Genomic DNA, 24,534 nt, shown 5'->3' on the forward strand with positions numbered 1-24,534 from the left:
ATAAATCTCAAATTAACAATTAAAATTATTTTGATTTACCTGATTGCTTAGAATTTCTTTCTTTCCACTGAATATTTTTGCATTTGATCTGGTTTTGTCTCTCTTTTCGGAGTCGTTCTAATCTTTGAGCTTGAAAAGAAATATTATAACTATAAGTTTGTCAATGAAAGTTTACTATAAACAAAGACATAATTAACTACCTTTATATGAATAAAGATGTTTTATATTGCATATGTAGGGAAAAAGTCATAAAATTTTAAAGGTGGCACCCCTGAAAAGCAAATACCAACAAAAACATGAAAATATTCTTGATTTATAATTGAAATTAGAGGATATAAAACATTAATAGAGATCATAAAGATAGTATTAACATGGAAGAGAATAATAAAATGTGAAAACTTCTGTGATTAATATGACATTTCATTATATAAATCATTAATAACGGTCTTAAAGGAATTTTAATGCACAAATGAACTGAAGTGAATATTACATTACAGGAATAAAATTACTGTTATGAATTACTCTACCCGTTTCAAAAATTAAAGATAAATGAACTCAGACTAGACTATTAAAGTTTTAAATATAAAATCCTTTATCTAAAAATCATGAAAATTATAAAATGTCAAAGCTATATAAATTAGCATAGCTTTTCTTCAGTGGGCTGAAACAGTTTATAGGTAGTAAAATAAATGATTTGTATCTTTGTAACATTAGTCAAATCTTAAAAAGAATAATTTTTCTTATACAAAATTTTAAGATATGCTGAAAGGATTAAAAAGTAAATTCCTTGGTCACTCGAATACCCCACAATCTTAATTAATTATTAGCATCTAAGTGCTAGCGTAAGAAATTTCAACAACAAAAACAAAAGCATCACCTAAAATTATGCATTTGTGATTATACTACAATTGGCTGCTCAACCTTCAAAAGTCAGTTAACTGGATCTTTTGAAGAAATACCATACAGCATACAATACTGTCCAGCACGTGGAGACTACAATGGAAAAGAAAGTCACAGCTTATGCCACCTCTTCATATTAGGTTCCTCTTGCTAATCTTCAACTTCCTATTCTGGCCCAATGCTAATAAAAATAAATAAATAAAATAAAGTTTTCTTTCAACCACTTTCAAGGTAGGAAATCTTACATTCCTGCCTTAGCATTGTGGCAGTGAAACACTGAAATGGATCTTGCTAAAATTAAACTATGCTGGCAAAAACATTCTGACAGTGTCACTCGATCGAACCCAACTCCACAGCAGCAAAATACATTCAACTGCAATTAATACATTTGAAGGGTACAGCCAAAGTATTATAATCATAAAGCTCTAAATTTAGCAGCATTCTCCTACTAAATCCATTCAGCCTGTCATAAAAGATATCTCAATAACTTGCAAGGAAGTCAGTTTCAACTAGAGAACTGTGAATCAATGGTTCGAAATTATATTCAAACCTTCACTCGAATCCTATTTTGCTTAAAGTTCCTTTGGATACTGGGAAATGCTTTTAATTATTTTCATCACAAGAGCAAATTATTCTTTGTATTGACAGATGTCACAGAACGCTGAATTCTGAACCAAAACCTTAACATGCTTTTTAGTGTAAACTGTATCCTGTTCTACTAGCAGTACTCCTTCCCATCCATTTTAGATATGGACTATGAAAATAAACATGCAAATATTTTCAGGGTTCTACTATATATCCTACATTACTTTCCCTGGGAGTTAGCAGGTTACTGCCACTGATTAGGAGATTATATTTTCTGATTATCTAAATAAAAAAATTATCTCATAGAATACCATCATATTAAAACAACTACATTATATAGTCTAAATAGTTGATCTACATAAAGGACTTCATCACATACCCCTTGAAATGCTCCCCAAAACCATAAGCTGGAAAAGGGGAAGGAATTTTTAAAAGCTAACGACTAAATATACCTATGCTAAAACTGAGCATTTTCAGGCCACGAATACCAAAGGGTAGAGAGATCAACTAAATAATGTATCAAAAACAGGGGCACCTTTTCTCATCTCACCTCCCAAGTAGGACTTCCAACTAAAAGCGGCCTTAACAGTCGGCTGTCTCCCTCCAATCCACCACCCAGTACGATTCCTCCAAGGGCAAGAACCATCTCAGGCAGCGCAATCCTTGTTTGGCCAGCTCTCTTTATCATGTAACCTGAACCCTGCCTACTGGTAATAGTGTTGCTCTGGTAAAGATCCTCAAGACAATCCACTTCCCTGTCTACATGGTGACTTTTTAGAACAGAATCTCGAACATTTCTCTCATAGTCAACTTTTTCACCTACTCCTCCTCTGTCTGCTTCCTTCTAACAGCGCATTCCAAAGACTCTCACCACTCAGTCGCAGAGATGGAGAGATGCCTTAGACTGTTAGTGTAATACACTCATGTTCCTATCAACACAGAGTAACTTTTCCCATTAAACTTATTCCAACATTACGCATTACTCTATAAGGCTGTTTACTGATTTAAAGCTCAGAAGACAGGACTAAAAGGCAATGTTTACCTGTATTTGAGCGTCTTCTAATACCAAAGTCCCAACTTGAGGTAATATCAACCGACTGGGCGTACACATAGCCCTGAGTCTCACCATTGCTTCCCTGAATTTCTGACCCACTGTCTCCAGGCATTGAAGGAGGATGAATCTTCTCTAGGTCAACATCATGATCAATGAGAACCATCTCACACATTCCTGTGTCATCACTGGTCACATGTGACTGTCGAATATGAGCTAGAATGATAGTTGGATTGTCCAAGAAGGCCATCCTTTCTGTGGGCCAATTTCCTTAAAAGGCTATTTTCTCCTCTTCATATTGTTTCACGGGCTCAACTACCTAGAAACATGATGCACACAGCAACATTTAAGAATAAGGCAGAGAATGACTGAATCATTTTTCAAACAAATTCAATGTGGTAAAAATGCTACCTTGAAAATCAACATTTATCCCTGTAGCTAGGAGCTTAAAAGGATTAAGTCTAAGCTGAAAGGAAATCCTTATAAGCACTAGGGGCTACTGCTCTAGTCAATGAGATCTCCATGGTATCAGAGAAGATGGCTTGCTCTTTTACAAAACAAATAACAGTAACTCCTTAGTCAGCCCACTCAAAGCACATAACTACTGGTAAAACAATAAATTTCCCTTTCTCCCTTCATTCCCATGGAGTCTTCTCATTACTTTATCAGGTCATGGGGGAACAAGCTGTATTTTCCTCAAATGACGTGCTAAAGGATGAAACTGTATTTCTTCAGTTTATATTCCCCTCTCCTGTCATAGTTGTGAAATGTCTAAAAGGGCACAGACATGCTTTCTGAGTTACCAGGAGTTTTACAAAAATGTACCATCAAACTAATTCTGTTCAATACATACATTTTCCTTCCTTCTGATTTGAGATAGTATTGTGCTTTTAAAATAAAACTTATTAATCAAACTTGTCTGCTACCAGATTAATTTCTTATTTTAGAAACCTAATTATAAGAACTGCTTCCTGAATCCTGTTAAAACTGTAACGATGTTTTTTCTGGGAACAAAACGGTACCTTCTCAGTTAAATGGGAATACTCAACAGGAAGATATTACAGGATAGTAGTTAGAAACCTAAGGGCTTACAGGCAGAACTGGGTTCAGATCCTGGCCCTATCACTTGTTAGCCACGTGAGCTTGGTCAAAGTAGCTTTAACCTCACTGAGCCTGTTTTCCTTCATTTATAAAATGGAGATGATGTGGGGATGAAAGGATATACAGAAGATTATGTCGGTAAAATGCTTAAAAGAATAACTGGTACATAATTAAAAATTAGCTGCTCTTAATAATGATGATGGTAAAACTATCATTACCAATTTCAATATTCAATTCTTGTTGAACATGAACTAAAATATGTCAACAATTTATCCTTTTCTCGTAAGTACACAGCAGGTAAAAATAAGTGTGTTTCCTTTGTAACAGGACTCTGCAGGTCATCTGAGTCACCTTTCTGCTCCTCTAACCAGTTAGGAAGTGCAAGGAATGTGAAAGCCAGACTGAATACGTTCTCAGGAACAGTCCTGGCAGATGTATATTCTTAGAAGGACCTAGAACACCATGGTTTTGTCATTTGTTTCTTCTGGAAATGGAACATGGGAAATCTAGTTAATAAATCACTTCAGCTAACTGAAATTTTAACATTTTCTATCTGGCAACATATCATTCTATTAACATCACTTGGTGGATCTTAAAGACACTGAGAGGAAGTTTAACTAAGGAGCATCTCTAATCAAGTGAATTATATTCATCTTCATTTTTTCCCTTAAATATGCACTAAGTACTTATTTCACACAGAAGCTAATGGGAAATGCAAAGATAAGGTAAGGCTGAGTCAAAAAGTTTATACCCTAATATAGACCTAGTATATCTCCTAATATCATGGGATTCTTCTAAGTGTCAAATTTCTGAGACACTTAGTCTCAGAAACGTTAATGTCAGCCCACGACTTTAAGTGTAATAATCAGAAAAAATTACAGAAATAAAGGGGAGCATTTAAGTTTCACTTATAAAAATAAGAACTTCTTACATAACAACAAAGAGATGTATATAACCATAGAATCAGGTATGATAGTATTTGTTTTGTAACAGAACCAAAGAATCACAGATCAAGAACACTTCATCTTTGCAGCAATCATGATAAGCATCTTCCCCATGAAAGTAAGGCAACAAGGCACCAGCACAGGGGCAGGTGTTTTTAACTTCATATTGACTAGTTCACCCCTGTAAAAACAAAGGGCTTCAGTGAGAAGCCACACTTTTAATGGGTATTCTGACACCAAAAGGGCTTCCCAGGTGGCCCAGTGGGAAAGAATCCTCCTGCCGATGCACGAGTCCCAGGAGATGTAGGTTCAACCCCTGGGTTGAGAAGATCCCCCAGAGTAGGAAATGGCAACCTATTCTAGTATTCTTGCCTAGAGCCTGGAGGCCCACAGTCCATGGTGTTGCAAAGAGTCAGACACAACTGAGCATGCCCAAAGCCCAAAAAGCCCAAGCACAAAGCAGCAAAAGTACACTGGCGTATCTTCGACAGGACCTTTTTCAGGAAGATGAATCTGTTCCATCACCTCTTCTGGAGAAGAGTTATGGGCAAACACTTCTGAAGGCACATACCAACTCCCTAACTATCCTAACAGAACAGAGGCCCCCAAAACACCCTAACATGAGCAGATATCTTCTCTACTAGTATACACTATGACTTCCTACAATGAGGAATCTATATGTAGCGTTCAACAAATATTTATTCAGTGCCAGTTCTGACAGGGAAATCTGAACTATCCTGAAAAGCATGCTTTCCACCACCTATGACATGTACTTGAGGATTTAGACTGAAAGTTCTACAAGGTCAGGGGCCATAATACCATATCCTTTCTGGCAACAAAGCAGTTTACACTCAACAGGAATTCAATAAATGTTGCTGTCTGACTTTCAAGGACTATGTAATTTTGTTTCAGAGATAAATTATACGTGAGCATGTCATGTGTATGATTATAAAGAAAGAACTGCTTATAAAAAAATTAATACAGGCATGAGAAGGTTTCTACAATATACCTTCAAAAGTGTCACCTTGGGACACTATCAAATTATTCCAAAAATACTTTCCAGAACCAAAAGAATATGTTTTAAATCATCTGAAGAGTGGCAAATTATCATTTGAAGGTCGACTTGAATTGTAAGACAAAGGTATTCCAGAAAAGCCAAGTTCTTTTCTTGGATCAGTTGTGCAGAGATCAAAGACCTTTAAAACCAAACGTTGGGATTTCCTGGTGGTACAATGGACAGGAATCGCCTGCCAACACAAGGGACACAGGTTCATCCCTGGTCTGGGAAGATGCCACACACTGTGGGACAACTAAGCCTGTGTACTAGAGCCCACAAGTGATGACTACTGAAGCTTTAGGGCCCATGAGCACAATTACTAAAGCCCATGCACCCTAGAACCCCTCTGGGGCAACTGCTAAACCCATGAGCTGCAACAGCTGCTACTGAAGCCCGTGCGCCTAGAGCCCATGCTCCGCAACCAGAGAAGGCACTGCAACAAGAAGCTCGTGCACTGCAGTGAAGAGCAGCCCCTGGACTCGCTGCAACTAGAGAAAAGCAATGAAGATCCAGCACAGCCAAAAATAAAAACTAAATTAATTAAAAAAAAAAAAAACACTGGCAGGAGTTCAGAGAAATGGGCACTTGCATGTACTATCAGAAGGAATGAAAACTGAGGCTTTTTAAGGGGTAGTTTGGTAGTATCTATCTAAGTGTAAAACAGGAGTACCCTTTGGACAACACTGCTTCTAGGATTTGCTATAAGGAAGCAACTGCAAAAATATTTATCTCAGGATTGTAATACTGAAAATCTGAAAGTAACCTAAACATCCTTTAACAGTGTATATGCCATGACACATACCTACAACAGAATACTACACAGTAATTTAAAACACATGGTACAGAATGGATGAACAAAAGGTGGTACACACATACAATGGACAGTTACTCAGCCTTAAATACTCTAAGACATGTTAAAACACAGGGGAATTCTGAGGACGTTATGCTACATGAAATAGCCTAATCACCAAAGAACTAAGAATCAAAACCAAAAAATCAGAATCAAGAATCAAATCCAAGAGCTTGGGATTTAAACCACCCTGTGGCCTCTCAAAACAGAGGAACAAAAACTACAACAGCTACAATAAACGTGACTTTTAAAAATCCTGTTGTTAAGTTCAGGGCCTGAGAGAAATTTCTCTCATGGGTCCTCATGAAAGATGTAAGACAGTGAATGTGTTATGCAGTAGACTGGACCCTTAGCCTTCCCTCTAGTAATGCAACCATGATTTGTACAGAGCACATGTAATGACCATTCAAAACTAAAAATCCTAACATTTTACACATGAAATGAACTCCAGAGATCATCTACTTGTTGACCTGAAACCACAGAGAAGGGTTCTACTTTAAATCCCCAGTTAGGTGTGAGTATCTTTTAGAAAATCCCCAGAAATTCAAGCAACTTCAGCTACAAAATCCACACATAAAATATTCTCTGTCTCTTTAAATAGCCCCACCAGAAGCAAATGAGTCCCCCTTATACTTCTTCACTGACTAAGGACCTGAAACAGCAATGTGACTTAAAATGCTCACATCCAGCCAATGGTTGAAGGGAAATTCCTGTTCCTGAACTTTCAAAACACAGCACATTCACTTCCCTCTGCCAGACAGACTTCACAACCCCCTCACCTGCAATCTGTGAAAACTTGTCTGAATGAGCAACAGCCTGAGGCTTCTCGAAGGTCTGCAAACTCCCAATCAAAAATTACTGCTGCCCCATCAATGTGTCATATAAATGTTGGCATGTTAATTGTGTATTTATAAGATTGTTAATGGTTAGTTAATTTACCTCCCACACTATTATTGTACTTGAAATGATTTAATGTCTGCTGAGGGAGTTAACAACATGTAACAGCAGATGCGAAATTTTTTTTTTACCTTTCCACACTGTACCCCGACTTCATGCTATTAGCATTAGGCAAGCTGAACCTAATTCCTACACAAGATTCCTTAGAAATGGTCTAGAGGCACTCACATATACTTTCCACAACCAGAAATGATCACAAGTTAGAAAAACAAAGGCTTTTTATTAGGTACAAAGTTTCCCATTTATAAAAACTGACAGACCCTATTTTTTACTAAGATTTCAAAATTCTTTAATCTCGTTAAAGTTCAGAATTCATAAGTCTTAAAATTGGAAAATAAGTGAAATGACCATTAAAACAAATGCACTTTATTGATTTTAAATCTTTTTCCAACTCTCTCCAATTTAAATCTAAATTAAATCTTCACTTACTTTTTTTAAAGAACAAAATTGACCCTTTTCCCCCCTCAGGAGATTAAAATCTTCCCCCATGTAAATATGCCTAATTAAACAGTAAATAGTGAGACCTGACAACTGGAGAGTTTAATTTTTCCCTTCACATTTTTATATCTACACTTTGACTAAAAGTACTTACTAAATTACAACAACAGAAGAGAAATGCTTGTATCTTCTTCTGAATAATATGGTATTCATTCACTAAACATCATTGGGAACTAGGCACTGGGACTCATACGAAAAATGATATGAACACTGACCTGCCCCCTCCAGAGGCTTACAAGCTTCAGCAGATGAGCCATGCTGTGCACACACATAACAGTAACATGAGGCAATATGCCAATCAGCAAATGAGACATCAAGACAGTATGTTTTCCAAGAGACCAGAAAGTTACAGAAGGCTTCAGGAAGGACGAAGGTGGGATTTAAGGCTTTTATTAGGCAAAAAACATAAGGAGAACAGTAATAGGTGACAATTACTGAGCTTCTTACTCTCACTTGTACTTTTCATGTAATCACATAGTTCATCCTTACTACCACCCCAGGAGGTAAGTATTAATATTATCCTCATTTCATAGATTATTTTAAAAAAAATTAAGGCTTAAAGGCATTAAGCAACTTGCCCAAGGTCACATGGTAGATTTTTGAGTATTTTAAGCTCCTTCTGTCAATAAGTTCACTTGTCATTTGCTTTGACTAACAGAATGTAGTCAAAGTAATGTGGTATTTCTCAATCTCGGTCTTAGGAGACTCTGCAGTTTCTGCTGCAGCCCTCTTTGGACCATGTGAATCACAAGAAGAGGTTCAGGATAAAAGACCAAATGCAGAGAGGCTCAGCTGTCAGTCATCCCAGCTACTCTGATACAACCCCCACCATGAGTGCCTGAGGTCATTTGGGAACAGTGAGACCCTCACCAACCTACCAGGACACCAGGTCTCCTTTCCTATCAAGTATCTCCTGTGGACGAAGGGACCCTGACCCTGGATTTTTCTTTCCTTGTACCACTAACATCCACCTGAAATGTCTCTGAACCTTACCATCTGCCAAGATCCAGGTAAAAGGAGCCTGGTGCAGTACCGTGCCTCTCAAACTTGTCCACGGACACACCTGAAGGGCAGAGGAGAGTAACCATAAATCAACGTAAGAGAGAACCTAGAGGGAGCCACCTAAAGCAACATGCTGTAAGAAATTTATTTTTAGAGTTCATTCATATTTTGCATTCTAGCCTATAATATACTGCACCTGTATGTCTTCCAAGAAAAAAATATTTTACCTTTGAATGTAATCACTAAAACAGATAGTCCTGGAAGACGTGCCATGCTTACTTTATAGCTTCTAGGACCAACTGGCACATATTGAGATTCTCAACACCTTATTTTGAACACAGACTCTGGTGTCAGAAATATCTGATTGTCTGGAGATAAAATAGTCCTTTATCAACGGGTAATTCAAGATCTAAATTTTGCTCAAAATGTTTCCTATGACAAGTATGAAGAACAGCAGTAATTAATAATAACACTAATCTATACATGAAGTTCTAAGCACAAATTAGACAAAAATTTCTACTATAATAAAGCTATTATAAAACAATCAGTATTTTCAAAGTGTTTTTGAAGTCTGTTTATTAATTATTTGAAATTATTGTTATTAGCAATAGCTGTGAAACTTCAGACAACCTACCCACCCACCACCTCCAAAACTCCAAAGCTGCCAACGTTTCTGGCTGTTAGAAGAAATCTGCTAGTTTGGTGCAATGTAGAATATCAGTAAAAACGTAGAAATTATTTTTAAAAATGGAAAGAAATTATGGAATTGAACAGTAAAATAATTAAAATGTATCAGAGAGACTTAACTATAGACTTGAATTTGCAGAACAGAAAGTGAATTTGTAGATAGATAGGAGAAGGCGATGGCACCCCACTCCAGTACTGTTGTCTGGAGAATCCCATGGATGGAGGAGCCTGGTAGGCTGCAGTCCATGTGGTCATGAAGAGTCGGACACGACTGAGCGATTTCACTTTCACTTTTCACTTTCACGCATTGGAGAAGGAAATGGCAACCCACTCTAGTGTTCTTCCCTGCAGAATCCCAGGGACGGGGGAGCCTGGTGGGCTGCCGTCTATGGAGTCACACAAAGTCAGACACGACTGAAATGACTTAGCAGCAGCAGCAGCAGCAGCCCTAAATTATTTTTCCAGTGAGCGTTGTCTCTCTGAGATAAGAGATTAGATTGACACTTGTGATAATAAGCAATTTTAGATTTTAAGATTCCAGATTTAAAAAAAAAAAGATTCCAGGCAAAAATTATTTACAATTTTACCAAAAGAAATGAATAATGCCAAAGAAACTAGACTGCTTCTCAATATGAAATTACCAACATAAGAGCTGAAACCATAAGTAACATTCAACCACTACCAAATATTCATTCATTGATGTCATTCATTCAACAAATATTTATTAAGCACTTACTATATGCCAGGCATCAGAAATACAACACTGAGCAAAAAAATTTGAAAAGACTTGACCACTGCTTTCATGGAGCTGAAACTGCATCTGGCAGTCAAAATTTTAAGATGACTCCAGAAATTCTTCTCTTGATATCCAGGCCTTTGTGTTATTCCCTCCCCTTGAGTCTGGGTGGAACCTGACTTGCTTCCAGCCAACAAAGTACCACAAAGGTGATGGAAGAGTCATTCCCTTGACTACTTTCTGTTAACTAAGACTTCACACTAAGCAACTGAAGAGAGAGATTTGAATTTGGAGATTTTCTGCCAGCACTGAAAAAGCAAACAGCCACATTATGGAAATAGGCAAGGCAAGAATCTGAGAGCAGCCTCTAGGAGCTGAGAGTGGTCCCAGCCAAGGGTAACAAGGAAATGGGGACCTTATGCTGGAATTCACTGACAAGTTAATTTCATTCCTTTGAGATCCTCAGCAGAAACCCCAGATGAGGGAACTCCTTGGTGGTCCACAGGTTAGGACTCCATGATTCTACTGCTGGGGACCCAGGTTCAATCCCTCATCAGGGAACTGAAATCTGCCTGGTATGGCCAAGAAAAAAAAGAGAAAAAGGGAAAGGAAAAATGAGGAAGCCCAGCTGAAGCCATGACTCCTGACATACTGAGAGACAATAAATTTGTGTTGTTTTAAGCTGCTAAGTTTGTGGTAATTTGTTATGCAACAATAGAAATGAAAATATTAATATAGAGAGCAGGAAAACATCCTAAACCCCTTTACCCTCACATACAACATTTAAGGCTCTTTACAACCCAGTTTCATTCATCTGCCCTTTCTTCCTAGCATGCAACTCCCAGGACTGTTCTGAACACAGTCCTGCCTTCGGTAATGATACTTCCTTTGTGTGAGATGTGCCCTTATCTTCCAATACAAACTTTCTTCTAAGTCCAACTCAAATATTTCATCTTATGTGAACCCTTCTCCAATCTCCAGGGTCCAAACTGTTTTGAAAACACTTTATTTCTACCTTCAATACAGTTAGTTATGTGAATATCTTGTTTAAGGAAGTCTCTGATTCAATTCTAGACTCAGAAATGTGGTTACTCTATTAAGGTATAAATCTCTCTCCCTCAATCACTTGTAGTTACTGAAGATAGAACTCCCTGGACTCTCACCAAATGTAATGCAGTGGTTCTAACGTGGTGGTTCTCAACTGGAAGGCAATTTTGCTCCTCAGAGCTAAGATCTAGGGACATTTCTGGTTGTCACACTGGGGGTGAGTGCTATTAGCTTCTGGTAGGTAGATGCCAAGTATGCTGCTAAACATCACACAATGCCCAGGACAGTACCCTCAACAAAGTATTATACCTCCCCAAATGTCAATATTAATAATGCTGAAGTTGAGAAGGTTTACAGTGACGTGTTGTTTGAAGCCACTAAATCTGTAGTAATCCCTAACCCCCTCAGAATGGTTTCAGTAATACCAAGACTAATATGTATATATATACAACTTTGCTACTAAAATCTATGCTTAAACCTTTAAAGGTACAGAATGAAGTACAGCTCCTAGTTTCTGGTTTCTGAAATTTTATCCTACCCCAAGGGGGACCAAAGCTTGAATTACTCCAAGAAAGATAAATTGCATTCCTCCAAACTTATAACTTGATCTGAAGACCGCCTATACTTCTTCACCTGCCCTCCTCCTACTCATTCTTCTAAATCCAGCTCAATGGTCAGTTCTCCAAGGAAACCTCCCTAAAGAATCCCACAGACCAGGTTAGCTCCTCCCACATGGTCCCACTGCACTACACTTCATCACTACTTCTACCAAATAATTAACCCAGCACACTGCCTGTTAGTTGTAGATGCTGTTCATTGAATTTATTCATTCAACAAATATTTACTGAACGCCTCCTGAGTGTCAGGCACGTTCTAGATGCAGAGAGTACAGCAGAAACCAAAGCAGACAAAGTCTTGCCCTCATGGAGTTCACATTCTAATGAAGGCGACAAACAAAATAGAGAAATTACACAGTAAGTGAGATGTGCTAGAGAGAAAAGATGCTCAGAGAAGAGAGCCAGGGCCTGCCAGGTGGATGGAGCCACGGTTGCAACCGTAAATAAAGTAGTCAAGGAATGCTTCACAGAGAAGGTGACATTTGAGTTAAGCCCTGAAGGAGATAAGAGAACAAGCCATGTGGATTTCTGAGGGAAGCGTGCTGCCAAGCAGGGTGAGTATGTCTGGCATTGTTTAAGAAGTATCAACTAGTCCAGCAAGGGAGCAAGCAAGTAGGAGAAGATAAAGGCTGAAGAGTTGGGCAAACTAGGTAGAGCCTTGCAGGCAATTCTATGAACTCTGTTCTTAATCCAATTAAAATGGAGAATCACCAGAGGACTGTGAGCAGTGATATGATCTAGCTCACAGGCTAAAAGCATCTCTCTGGCTGCTATGTTAAGGGATAATGAACGAATGAATGAACAAATGAACCAATCACATTTCTTAAAAAAATAAGCATCTGTTGGGGCTTCCCTTGTGGCCCAGTGGTTAAGAATCCACCTTGCAATGTGAGGGACACTGGTTCGATCCCCCACCCAAGGAGACCCCACATGCCATGGAGCAACTAAGCCCGTGGGCCACAGCCACTGCTGCAGCTACTGAAGCCCCCACGCCCACAGCCTGTGCTCTGCGAACGAGAAGCCCCCACAGTGAGAAGCCCTGCACACCACAATGAAGAGGAGCCTCTTCTTACGGCTAGAGAAGGCCCGAGTGTAGCAACGAAGACCCACCACGGCCAATACGTTAAAAAAGAAGAATCATAACCTGTCTACATGTTGGTTTTCTCTTCTCAACTCTCAGCTCCTTAGGCACACTGTCTGTCTTATTCATCACTGCGCTGCCAGTTTCTAGTAGAAAGTGGCTGGCACCCAGTAAGGACTCAGTGTGGAATAAACAAACAAATCTTTCTTGTTCCCAAAGGGTTTGCGCCACAATTTAAAAAAAAAAAAGGCCCCTTATCCATGGTGCTGGTTCAGTAGATAGGCCTCCTGCTACAGTCTAAGATTTATTTTCCTTTTATTGTCTCCTCAATATGTGCAGTTTGCTTAACCAAGTAGAATCCAATCGTTATGTTTCCACTTACCTAGCTATCAGGTTAACCACATCATCAATTGAGGGAAGCAACATAGTTTATTGTAAGCATTACTCAGGAAACCTGAATCCCGATTCCCTAATTACCAGGGGCCTAATTACATGGCCTTGGACAAGTTATTTCTTTAAAACTCTTTCAGCCAGTTTCACACATTAGTCTGTTTTTTGCATCTGTTCAGTGGGGAGGCTGAACTGTAAAAATGGCCTTTTCAGCTCTCAAGTTCTATTCCAGTTACAAACGAAGCAGAGGAGGACGGTGTACCTGGGAGTTCACCTCAAGTTCAGGGAAAATGCTTTGTATGCTTTTGCTTTGTGCTGTTTTCCCTCACTGCTGGGCCATGGTTCAGACTCTAAGGATAAAGGTACAAGGAATTCCTTTTTCGATAAAGATTTTAATAGCATCAACGTTTTGGCAGCAAACCCTCTCAAAGGTAAACCAAACTGACTAATTTGAGTAAGCACTATCTTTTTTTTAAATGTTACTATGTATGGAAACTGGTTCCTAGAATTACAAGCGTTCACGTTAGTAAACACATCTGGAATTCCAGGTTACTGCCTGCCCAAGGACTAGTTATGGACCGACTTCAAGGGAGCCAGGCATCTCTGCCTCTCTTCCCTCACCAGCGAAATGTCCACAATCCATGTTCTATTCATCCACCTCATAGGGATACTTATAAGCACTTACTCTATTTGAATCCAAAATGCAAAATTATTGACTTTTCCTGTTTCAGCTACATTTGTCTGGAGGGAAAATAAGCTGTCAACTATTAAATTCATTTACTCAACTCCTAATAAACAAGGGACAGCATCAAATATACTAGCAGATAATCTCCAGACTATTTTCCTGTGACTTTGAAGGGTGCTTTGTACTTTCATCTGAATGGTAAACTTCAATAAATGGTAACTGTTTACCATTATCTCCTACCATTGGTAGGAGATCAAACCAGTCAATCCTAAAGGAAATCAACCCTGAACATTCATTGGAAGGACTGATGCTGAAGCTGAAGCTCCAACAGTTTGGTCACCTGATGCAAAGAGCTGACTCATTAGAAAAGACCCTAATGCTGGGAAAGATTAAAGGCAGGAGGAGAAGGAAACGACAGAGGATGAGATGGTTGGATGGCATCACCAACTCAATGGACATGAGTTTGCGCAAGTTCCAGGAGCTGGTGAAGGACAGGGAGGCCTGATATGCTGCAGTCCATGGGGTCACAAAAAGTCGGACACAACTGACAGACTGAACAACAATTACTGCTATTAATAAAACTGTACTAATTTGGCCAGTATTTTTTATATCCTTCTAGATTACGTTTAAAAAAAAAAAAAAAAAAACCCACCCTCAGAAGGATCCAGCATGAGGACAGCGGCAGGCCTGGCTTCACTATTACACAGCTAAGGTGTGAGTGTTTCACAAAATACAGTTTAAGTAAAGTAATTCTCTGGACTCTAGAAGGCTGCTTATTTAGCAAGCACATATATCACTGACAAAACTATTAGAGGTGGATTCCATTACTATTTGTTTTAAACATCAGTAAACTGAAGCACAGCCTTCCCAAGGTCCCATAACTAGTGAGAGGAGAGTCAAGATAAAACCTAGGTCACCTGGCTTCACAATCCTTGCTCTGAATAGCTATTGTATGCTGCCCTGAATTTCCAGTTTAAGTCCATTTCATCACACTCCTAATCCTCTTCTCTCACTCATCTATATACGGGTCAAATTTACCTGTTCACTCAAGAAATTCAGCAAGAGTGAATACCTACTACATGCTGGGAAATTAGGAGCATAAAGTAGTAAAACAAAGTCCCTATCCCCAAGAGGCTTACAGTCAAGCAATAAATGGTCACAATAAAGGATGAGAGTAATGCTAGAGGATTCTATATAACAAAGTATCACAGAAACACAAAGGAATGATATCTAAATGAAACTGGATACTCGAAACAGGCTTCATAGAAATGACTAAGATCAAGATAACAGAAGTGATGACTTCCAATTAAGTCACCTTAAGAATAGGCGTGAGAGGGAGCAGGCAATTAAATAGTCTATCATGCTGGCTTCTTGATCAAGACTGTTTAAAATAAAATACGCTCCGAATCTGCCCTATGGACTGCAGATGAACATCAGGCCATGCACAGCATCATCGACTTGGTGGACATGAGTTTGAGCAAACTCCAGGAGATAGTGAAGTACTGGAAGCCTGTTTGTGCTGCAGTCCATGCGGTCACAAAGACTCAACACCACTTAGTCACTGAACAACAATGCACAGGCCATGGCAGAAGCAGGGAGAGGATAACTAATCTTTGCAGTCAGGGGAATGGAGGGAACTCGCGAAGTTAAGAAAAGGTACATATAAGAGACTAACAGCATCAGACTAGACTGCCTGGGTTCAAATGTGGACTCAGCAACCGTGGGACCTAGGAAAATCAACAATGTCTGTGCCTTCACTTCCTCATCTACAAACAGGAACAATTTTGGTGCCTATCTCATAGGATTGTTGTGAGGACTAAAAGAAAGATTGAGGGCAGGAGGAGAAGGGGACAACAGAGGATAAAATGGTTGGATGGCATCACTGACTCAATGGGCATGGGTCTGGGTGAACTCCAGGAGTTGGTGATGGGCAGGGAGGCCTGGCGTACTGCAGTTTGTGGGGTCACAAAGAGTCGGACACGACTGAGTGACTTAACTGAACTGAACTGAATGTGTGTATAGCAGCACCTGGCCCATGGGAAGCACTATACAAATATTTACTATTATCACTGCTATTATTCCCTGGTCTGAACTGAATCCTCAAAGACGAGAAGTTGAACGGCTGGAAGAAAGGTCAAAGAGACAAGGCACTAAAATAACAAACAGAAGAACTTGTAGTCAGCAATGAGAACTACATGGAGTTCAAAGTTGCTGATCAGATTAGCATTTCAGAGAGACTGCTCTGGCAGCTGCCTAGAAGATTAACCTGATGGACAAGACACAAGATTAGTTATGAAGCTGTGACTAAAGCTCAGGGAAGAGATGATGAAATCCAAAGTAAGGCAATGAAAAACGGGCCTATGAATTTAAGAAGTAGTTAAAAATATATATTTAGGAGATAAAATTGGTAGAACTTGGTGACTGAGAGGATATGCAGGGTTAAGGAGAAGGGGAAAGTTTATGGCTTGCATGATAGCACCAACAAATCAAACTGTGAACTCAAAAGTAGGAAGAGCTTAACAGGGAGAGGGGAAATGAGAAACTAAGTTTCAGACACAATTAGCTTGAGATGTCTAGGGATTACCCAGAGATCCATCAGGATGCAAACCTGAGAGCCCAGGAGAAAAGTCTGAGCAAATCTGGGACAACATATAAGTGACACACACAGGATAGACAAACCTGAAGCCTAGGAGAAAGATCTGAGCAAATTTGGCAGACACACTTCCCTGGTGGCCCAGAGAGTAAAGAATCTGCCTGCAATGCAGGAGACCTGAGTTCAATCCCTGGGTCAGGAAGATCCCCTGGAGGAGGGAATGGCAACCCACTTCAGTGTACTTGCCTGGAGAATCCCATGAACAGAGGAGCCTGGCAGACTCCAGTCCGTGGGGTCGCAAAGAGTCGGACGTAACTGAGCAACGAACATTTTTTTTCAACATATAGATGGGAGATGAAGCCACAGACGTGAGCTTAGCCAGGGAAAATATGCAAGGAGGAAACGAGCAGTAACCTAGGATAAAACCCAACAAGAGCAAGACAGTCCTCTCTCCGTATATGCTGGTTTGACATCTGCAGATTCAACCAACTGAAAGTTTAATTTGGTTGGTTGGTTGAATCCACAGACTCAGAATCCAGGATATGCAAGGCAATTTCACTATGCCATTTCATGTGAGGGACGTGAGCACCTGTGAATTTTGGTATCCTTGGGAATACCTGGGAACTAGGGACGAGGGAATACCTCGGTCCTGGGAACCGATACCCCACAAATACAGAAGGATGACTGTCTTTAAAGGATGAGCCAAGAAAAGGAAACTCCACAATCTTCAAAAATCAACTCAACCTTTGCATAGATTCTAAAGTTAGGATCAATACTGTGGAAACTCACAAACGTCTAAGTAGTTACAGTCGCCCCTCGGTATTCTTGGGGGATTGTTTACAGGACCGCTGGAGATACTAAAACCTGTGGATGTTCAAGTCCCATAGTTGGCCCTCCCTCCTCCATATCCATGGTTCCACATCCACAAATACAACCAACTGCAGATCCAGTCATACTGTATTTACTGAAGAAAAAAAAAATCCACATGTAAGTGGACCAGTGCTATTTCACCCCACCCTTGCACACAAGGGTCAACTGTACTTCCTTCACTGGTTTTTCCTTCTCCCTGCATTTCCTAGTAAGAAGTTACAGTAAGGATTGTGTAGTCCTTGAGAAGAAAGGACTAGAAGTCCTTATTTGACTTCCTGTCACTAATGCCTAATATAAGGCCTTGTACACATATGCTTGTAGAATGAAAGTGGTTGTCATAAAACTGGAAATTTTCCGATTTAACAAGACACAAGGGCTCATGGAATGCCTGGGGTTGCTTCCAGCCCAGCCCAGAGTAACAGAGTCTGAAGAAAGCAGAAGCAGAAACACAGCAGATCTTGTACACTGCTGGTGGGAATATAAAATGGTGCAGCCACCTTTGAAAACAATTTGGCAGTTCCTCAGTTAAAACAGAGTTACCATGCTGCTGCCGCCGCTAAGTCGCTTCAGTCATGTCCGACTCTGTACGACCCCATAGACAGCAGCCCACCAGGCTCCCCCGTCCCTGGGGTTCTCCAGGCAAGAACACTGGAATGGGTTGCCATTTCCTTCTCGAATGCATGAAAGTGAAAAGTGAAAGTGAAGTCGCTCAGTCGTGTCCGACTCCTAGCGACCCCATGGACTGCCGCCTAACCCATCCACTCCAAGGGAATATACCAACAGAAATGAAAACATATGCTCACACAAAAACTTGTACAAGAATGTTCACAGCAGTATTATTCATAATAGCCCCAAAGTGGAAACAACCCAAATCTCCATCAACTGATGAATGGACAGGCAAAATGTGGTACTTTCATACAATGGACTATTATTCAGCAATAAAAATAAATGAAGTACTGATATATGCTACAATATGGATGAATGATGAAACTGTGCTAAATAAAAGAAGCCAGACACAAAAGGCCACATATTGTGTGATTCCATTTCTGTTCAAAAGGTTCAGAATAGGCAAATCTATAGAGACACAAAGTAAATTAATGGTTGCCAGTGGTTGGTGGAGGGAAGAATGAGGAGTGACTGCTAATGGGTATGGGGTTTATTTAGGGGTGATAAACCATTAAAGTGTACACTTTTAAAAGAGTAAATTTTATGATACATGAGTTACATCTCAATTTTAAAAGGGTTGGTAGAAACACAGAAAGGCTAGAATCCATGTTGCTCTCCAGAGTTTCTTCTAGTTCAGATGATTCCATCACAAACACATCAACAAATCAGTAAATTGAAGAGTACTGGCAACAGTAACCATAAAAAATTAAAACAATTTGCAATACAAGTTGATTACACCAAAGAGATATCGAATTCCTCCCCTGAAAGTCAGAGATGCCAAGGCTTTTCCCCTGGGGAAAGGAGAACTCCCATATACATCCGTGACCTTGTGAGGAGGTAGCCAAGCTACAGTTCTAATTGAGGGAGATTAAAGCCTAGGGTGCTTGTAACTTTGCTAAAGCGAACACCTGCACTGAGCAGCTTCTGCTACTGAAGCACCAGACGGTGCTTTAATCCACCCCAGAGCTGGGTCTGGAAGCCACAAGGTTAACAGGATGCCTTGGTCAGCAACCTAGTGAGCTACTGGTCCTTTGCGGGGGGCGGGGGCAGGGGAGGGGGACGGAATTCTCTTCATTTTGAAATGAACAAAGGGAAGGGGACACAACAAGGATGACAACATCGCATGACAGATGACACAAAGGCTTGGAAAGGTTGTGTGTGCTCCCAATTCTACCATACAGCAGCTGAGAAAACTGGGCAAGTCACAATACCTCTGGACCTCAGTGAGACATTATCTCATATCTCACAGAACTACTGTCACAATGCAAGGCCCAACTGTAACATTCAGATACTAGTATTCTCTCCAGTCCACCAAAAAAGATAACTAATGGCTACTACTGTATATTGTGGGGTCATATTGGATAATAAGGCTCACAGACCTCTTCTCTATTTGACACTTGCATGCTAAGTCACTTCAGTCATGTCGGACTCTTTGCAACCCCGTGGACTGTAGCCCGCCAGGCTCCTTCTGTCCATGGGATTTCTCAAGCAAGATTACTGGAGTGGGTGCCACTTCCTCCTCCAGGGGATCTTCCTGACCCAGGGATGGAACCCTCATCTCCTGCATTGGCAGGTGAGTTCTTCACCACTGAGCCACCAGGGAAGCCCAATAACTTCCCAAGCTCTTTAACATAATTGAACTTGCTGCCTCTGCTGCCCCATCTTCCATTTATCGCCTCTGTTCTCTCTACTCTAGCCATACTCAACTGTCAGCATGCTTCCAGCTTTTGAACAGGTTTACTCTCCTTTCACCTGCCTAAATATCACCTTCTCCTTCACCCTTCCGATCTCAATTTCGACAGCACCTGCCTGTCCCAGGAAGGTTTGATCTTATTAAGTCCAGAGTCGTACAACTCCCTACTCACCTTCCCTTCATTACTCTAACACAAGTTGTACTTCTCAAACTATGCTGGGCTTCCATTACTGGACTACAATTCCCACCGAGCGCTGGGTCTGTGTCTGCAGTCCTCATTGCTCGATTCCCAGACTTATGACAAGTGCCTAACACATATTCGGCAAATGCTGACTGAATAAATGAATGACTGCAATTAAGCAAAAAGCTTAACTAACTAAATGAAACATTTCATATATATTTTCTTCATATAAAAATATCTTTCAATTTTTTTAATTTTGAAGAAAATTAGAGATACAATCAAATGCAATTTTTCATAATCACTATGGGGGAAAAGGGCTTAAGCACACACGCATTTTCTACAACTTAAACAGCTAATACCAAACACAATCAAAAGGAGGGAAACTACCACCTCCTCAGTGGGCATGGTGCTCCTAAGTTTTGTTTTAGGGCTAGAAAGAGTGATAAAGGTATATGTAATGCAAATTACAAACATTACAGTCAAATCATGCACTGGAGTAAAAACAAGTGGATATTTTTTAAACCAGCCCTCTTCTACCCTCTGCGCAAAAAGAATGTCCACACACTTAACAGAAACACAGCTTACTCCAAATAGCTGACCAAGTGAAGGTTACTGTAAAATACTTCGAACTCCATAAGCACTCAGGACTGCAGACTATGGGAAGAGAATGTTCCAAGCACAAACTAATGATCAGAAGGTGCAAACGAAATAAACCTGCCTCGTGACTACCTAAGGCAGTCTGAAGACTGACTATGTTTGTTCTGAAGTCATCAACTGGGAGAAGGAAACGGCCACCCTCTCCATTATTCCTGCCTGGAGAATTCCATGGACAGAGGAGCCTAGCTGGCTACAGTCCCCAGGGTCGCAAAGAGTCGAACACGACTGAGCGACTAACACTACTACATCAACTAAGCTTCAGCTTCTGAAATACACTAAAAATACTTACCATGTTTTATATCTCAAGTATAAATGACAGAGATTTGTCATTAAAGATAACTACTTTCCTTTGCCTAGTTTAGGATATATAAATCTCTATCACATTTCACACTTTCTATATTTTGGACTTCTTACCAACAATTTCAGTTCTTCTCATGTGTTTGTCCCTGATGCTAACAAGAACACAAGTTATACTAACTCGGAATTTTTATTATCATTTTGGGGATGTGACCACCTTTTTAATTCTGTTCATATTTTAACTCAGCAACTTTAATCCAGCAATCAAAGCTTCATTAGCTTGTAAACAAACTGTTTCTCAGGTAAACCGAATTGCCCCACATCAGAATCTTAAGCAAATAAATAAGTACAAAAAAGGCAGAGATTATAAATTAGGGTAGACAAATCTGTATCTAGCCCCACGCCGGTAAAGAGCATTCTATCAATATAGCGAAATGCTAATCTCCTAATTAACAACCTAATTAGGTAATTATGGCTTTGCAGAGGGATGCCGAAATGAAATATGACAACATGGTCACCTCTTTATATGGCACCTGTGGGCCTTTTCAGCTGTCATTGCAAAGAGTGCAATATCAATTTGAACAGATGACAAAGTGCTGTCATTTTTCATTCTGATAATATACAGAATGCTTTGGACAGAAGCAGTTTACAAAAAGAAACATCTTGCCTGGTATTTTCCCAATTTAAATATGCTAAAATACTTTGTTAAATTTTCTGCATGCTTTTGTATATTTAGAAGAATTACCATGCATGTTAAAAAAAAAAACAACTAGACATCATGCTTAACTGTACATGCTGAAATTATCACAATTTCAATTATGAAGTATATAATCAGAAAAGAGTAAAAGGCACAATTCTTCATGACATTTTAATATACATACATCTTGAATACTGTTATCAGAAAAATTAAAATTCAAACAAACTTTGATCTTTAATTTTTTCTTACAAAATTTTTAAACGTGAAATAGAAATTCATACTTACAATTTTCCATACCAAAAACGCACTTCCCAAGATAAAAATATTCAACTCACAAAAAAAGTTCTATATGCCAACAACCAGCCTTATGGAGACAGGCATGTACCCTCTAGGAAAGACAGAGCTGCCACACAGCTACTCGCTGTCCCACTGGCCACTGAAGAGGTGAGGGGAAACCTGGGTCACGGGCACTACCAACACAAATATGACTCTTCTTTCAGGATAGTTTAGGGGAGAAGAGGAGGCTAGCCTGGGAACTTCAATATCCTTTATGACAAAATACAGAAACCAGGGACTTCCCTGGCAGTCCAGTGGTTAAGATTCTGTGCTTCCACTGCAAGGGGCAAGGATTCCATTCCAGTCAGGGAACTAAGATCTTGCATGAAGCAGTGCAGTACAGACAAAAAAAAAAAAAAAAAAAAGGTGAAACCATATTTTAATCATTAAACAACTGAGGTTAAAACTAACTTCTTGAAAACACAATCCATGCATAACTTCAGATCACCTGCATTAGGAAAAACTTTCAAAATGCCGGGCAGGAGCACCTGTACTTCTCAGTTACAAAGGAGTCTTTATTGAAAGATAATTTATGCTTGTCAGAGAGTATTTTGGAAAACTGAAAAAGCATAAAGGCCTATAATCTCACCACCTGTTTTTTCTCTTTATATATTTGATATTGAGATCATACTTTACATAGTTTTATATCCTTTTTTCACTTCATATTATATGAGCACATTAATATGTCACAAATTCTTCTAAAACATCTAATAATGCTTATATAGTATTTTCAATCATGCTTTTTCCAAAATTTCTCTTACTTCTTTTTTGAATACTACAGTTGTTTCTAATTTTTGCTATTATAAATACTTCCACAGTGAACATTTTTGAACTTGAATACTTTTCTACATGTCTGATTATCTCTTTAACAAAGATTCTTAGTAACGGGATTACAAACTCAGAAGGCATATATGACTTTAAAGGCTTGTGATAATACTGCCAAAGCATTTGCCAGAAAACTTTTACCAATTTTTATCCCACTGGTAATATGAGTGATCATCTCACTACCAACCTCTGCCAGCAATGAGTATTATTAGAGTTCTGTTAAATCTTTAAACTTCAAATCTTAAGAGTATATTTGTAACCAAACACTCCCACAATATCATCAACAACAATTTTCTACAGGCATTAAGTTTAAAATGAGTTGATGTTCCTCCCAAAATAAGGGCAAGTTCCAATATTCAAATCTAGAGCAGCATGGAAGAGCAAAAAAAGCACTGTGGTATTTACAGTTAAAAAAAAAACAAAGGTTCAAAGCACAGCTTTGTCATTATCAGTAGCTCTCTACCTTGAATCACTTTACTTCTCTAGCTTCAGTTTCAGCATTTGTAAAATGGGGGCAGGGAATACATAATATACTCCTAGCTCTAACAACTTCAAAAGGCAGTCATGGGCACACTAAAAGGTAATATAAACAACTGGAGGTGTTTATTGTGATTTAACAGATCAATTCATTTAATAGCCTAAAAATAGCATACTGAGACCCTTTTCTCAACAGTGCTTGGTTCATAGGCATGCTAATTCACAAAGCACAACTAGAAATTAACAAGACTAATTTCATGATCCAGACAAGAAAATAAGTCTCATTCCTTTACAATCACTCCATAAGATCATTTCTTGTTACATTGTACTAACCTGAATGGCTTGTGCGCTTGAATGCTAGTACCTGCTGCTGATGCTGCTAAGTCGCTTCAGTTGTGTCTGACTCTGTGCAACCCTGTAGACGGCAGCCCACCAGGCTCCACCATCCCTGGGATTCTCTAGGCAAGATCACTGGAGTGGGGTGCCTTTTCCTTCTCCAATGCGTGAAAGTGAAAAGTGAAAGGGAAGTCGCTCAGTCGTGTCTGACTCTTCACGACCCCATGGACTGCAGCCTACCTGGCTCCTCTGTCCATGGGATTTTCCAGGCAAGAGTACTGGAGTGGGTTGCCACTGCCTTCTCCTATGCTGGTACCTACATCCCTCCAAAGTATCATGGTAGAGGTACTTACTCCTCATATGCAACCTCCCACATACCGTATGAGATTGGCAGTACTGTCTGGGTCACAGAGCTAATAACCGAAAGAACCAATATTCATATCCAGGTGAGTGTGACTCCAAAGCCCCAGCTCACTCTGCTTCAAGTTTCAAGGCTGCATCTCAGTTCCTCTTTGTTAGCCTCCAGTATGTCAGCAACTAAAGCACAGATTAAAAAGTTATTTGTTTTAAAAAGAAAACCATTCCTTCAAACCATTTTCTACCAATTTCTCTGCTGAAATAGTACTTATTTATAATACAGTACCTTAAAATGAGTCCACAGGGAACTAAAAATGTGACATTTTCTTTAAGTTTTACACATTTGGTCCATTCTGACAGC

General features: G+C 39.5%; 1 protein-coding gene across 13 annotated transcripts in view; it reads right to left on the reverse strand.

Annotated features, from left to right (window-relative positions):
- Positions 1–24,534, reverse strand: part of MAPKAP1 (MAPK associated protein 1) — a 237,831-nt gene that overhangs the window by 206,620 nt on the left and 6,677 nt on the right. For 3 of the 13 annotated variants that reach the window (XM_040225126.1, XM_040225133.1, XM_040225139.1), the window contains exons 2-5: positions 24,195–24,353; positions 8,937–9,006; positions 2,528–2,855; positions 40–129 (exon numbers count right to left, since the gene is read on the reverse strand). The exons of 1 other annotated variant lie outside the window; for it this stretch is intronic. In XM_040225126.1, the coding sequence (XP_040081060.1) occupies positions 40–129; positions 2,528–2,786 (349 nt within the window). In that variant the 5' untranslated portion in view covers positions 2,787–2,855; positions 8,937–9,006; positions 24,195–24,353. Of the gene's footprint in view, positions 1–39; positions 130–2,527; positions 2,856–8,936; positions 9,007–24,169; positions 24,354–24,534 lie in introns of all 13 variants that reach the window. 9 more of the 13 variants (XM_040225134.1, XM_040225128.1, XM_040225130.1 and 6 more) reach the window with 6 other exon arrangements.

The sequence above is a fragment of the Oryx dammah genome, unplaced genomic scaffold (assembly GCF_014754425.2).
Source record: "Oryx dammah isolate SB20612 unplaced genomic scaffold, SCBI_Odam_1.1 HiC_scaffold_25, whole genome shotgun sequence".
In the NCBI taxonomy this organism is placed as follows: Eukaryota; Metazoa; Chordata; class Mammalia; order Artiodactyla; family Bovidae; genus Oryx; species Oryx dammah.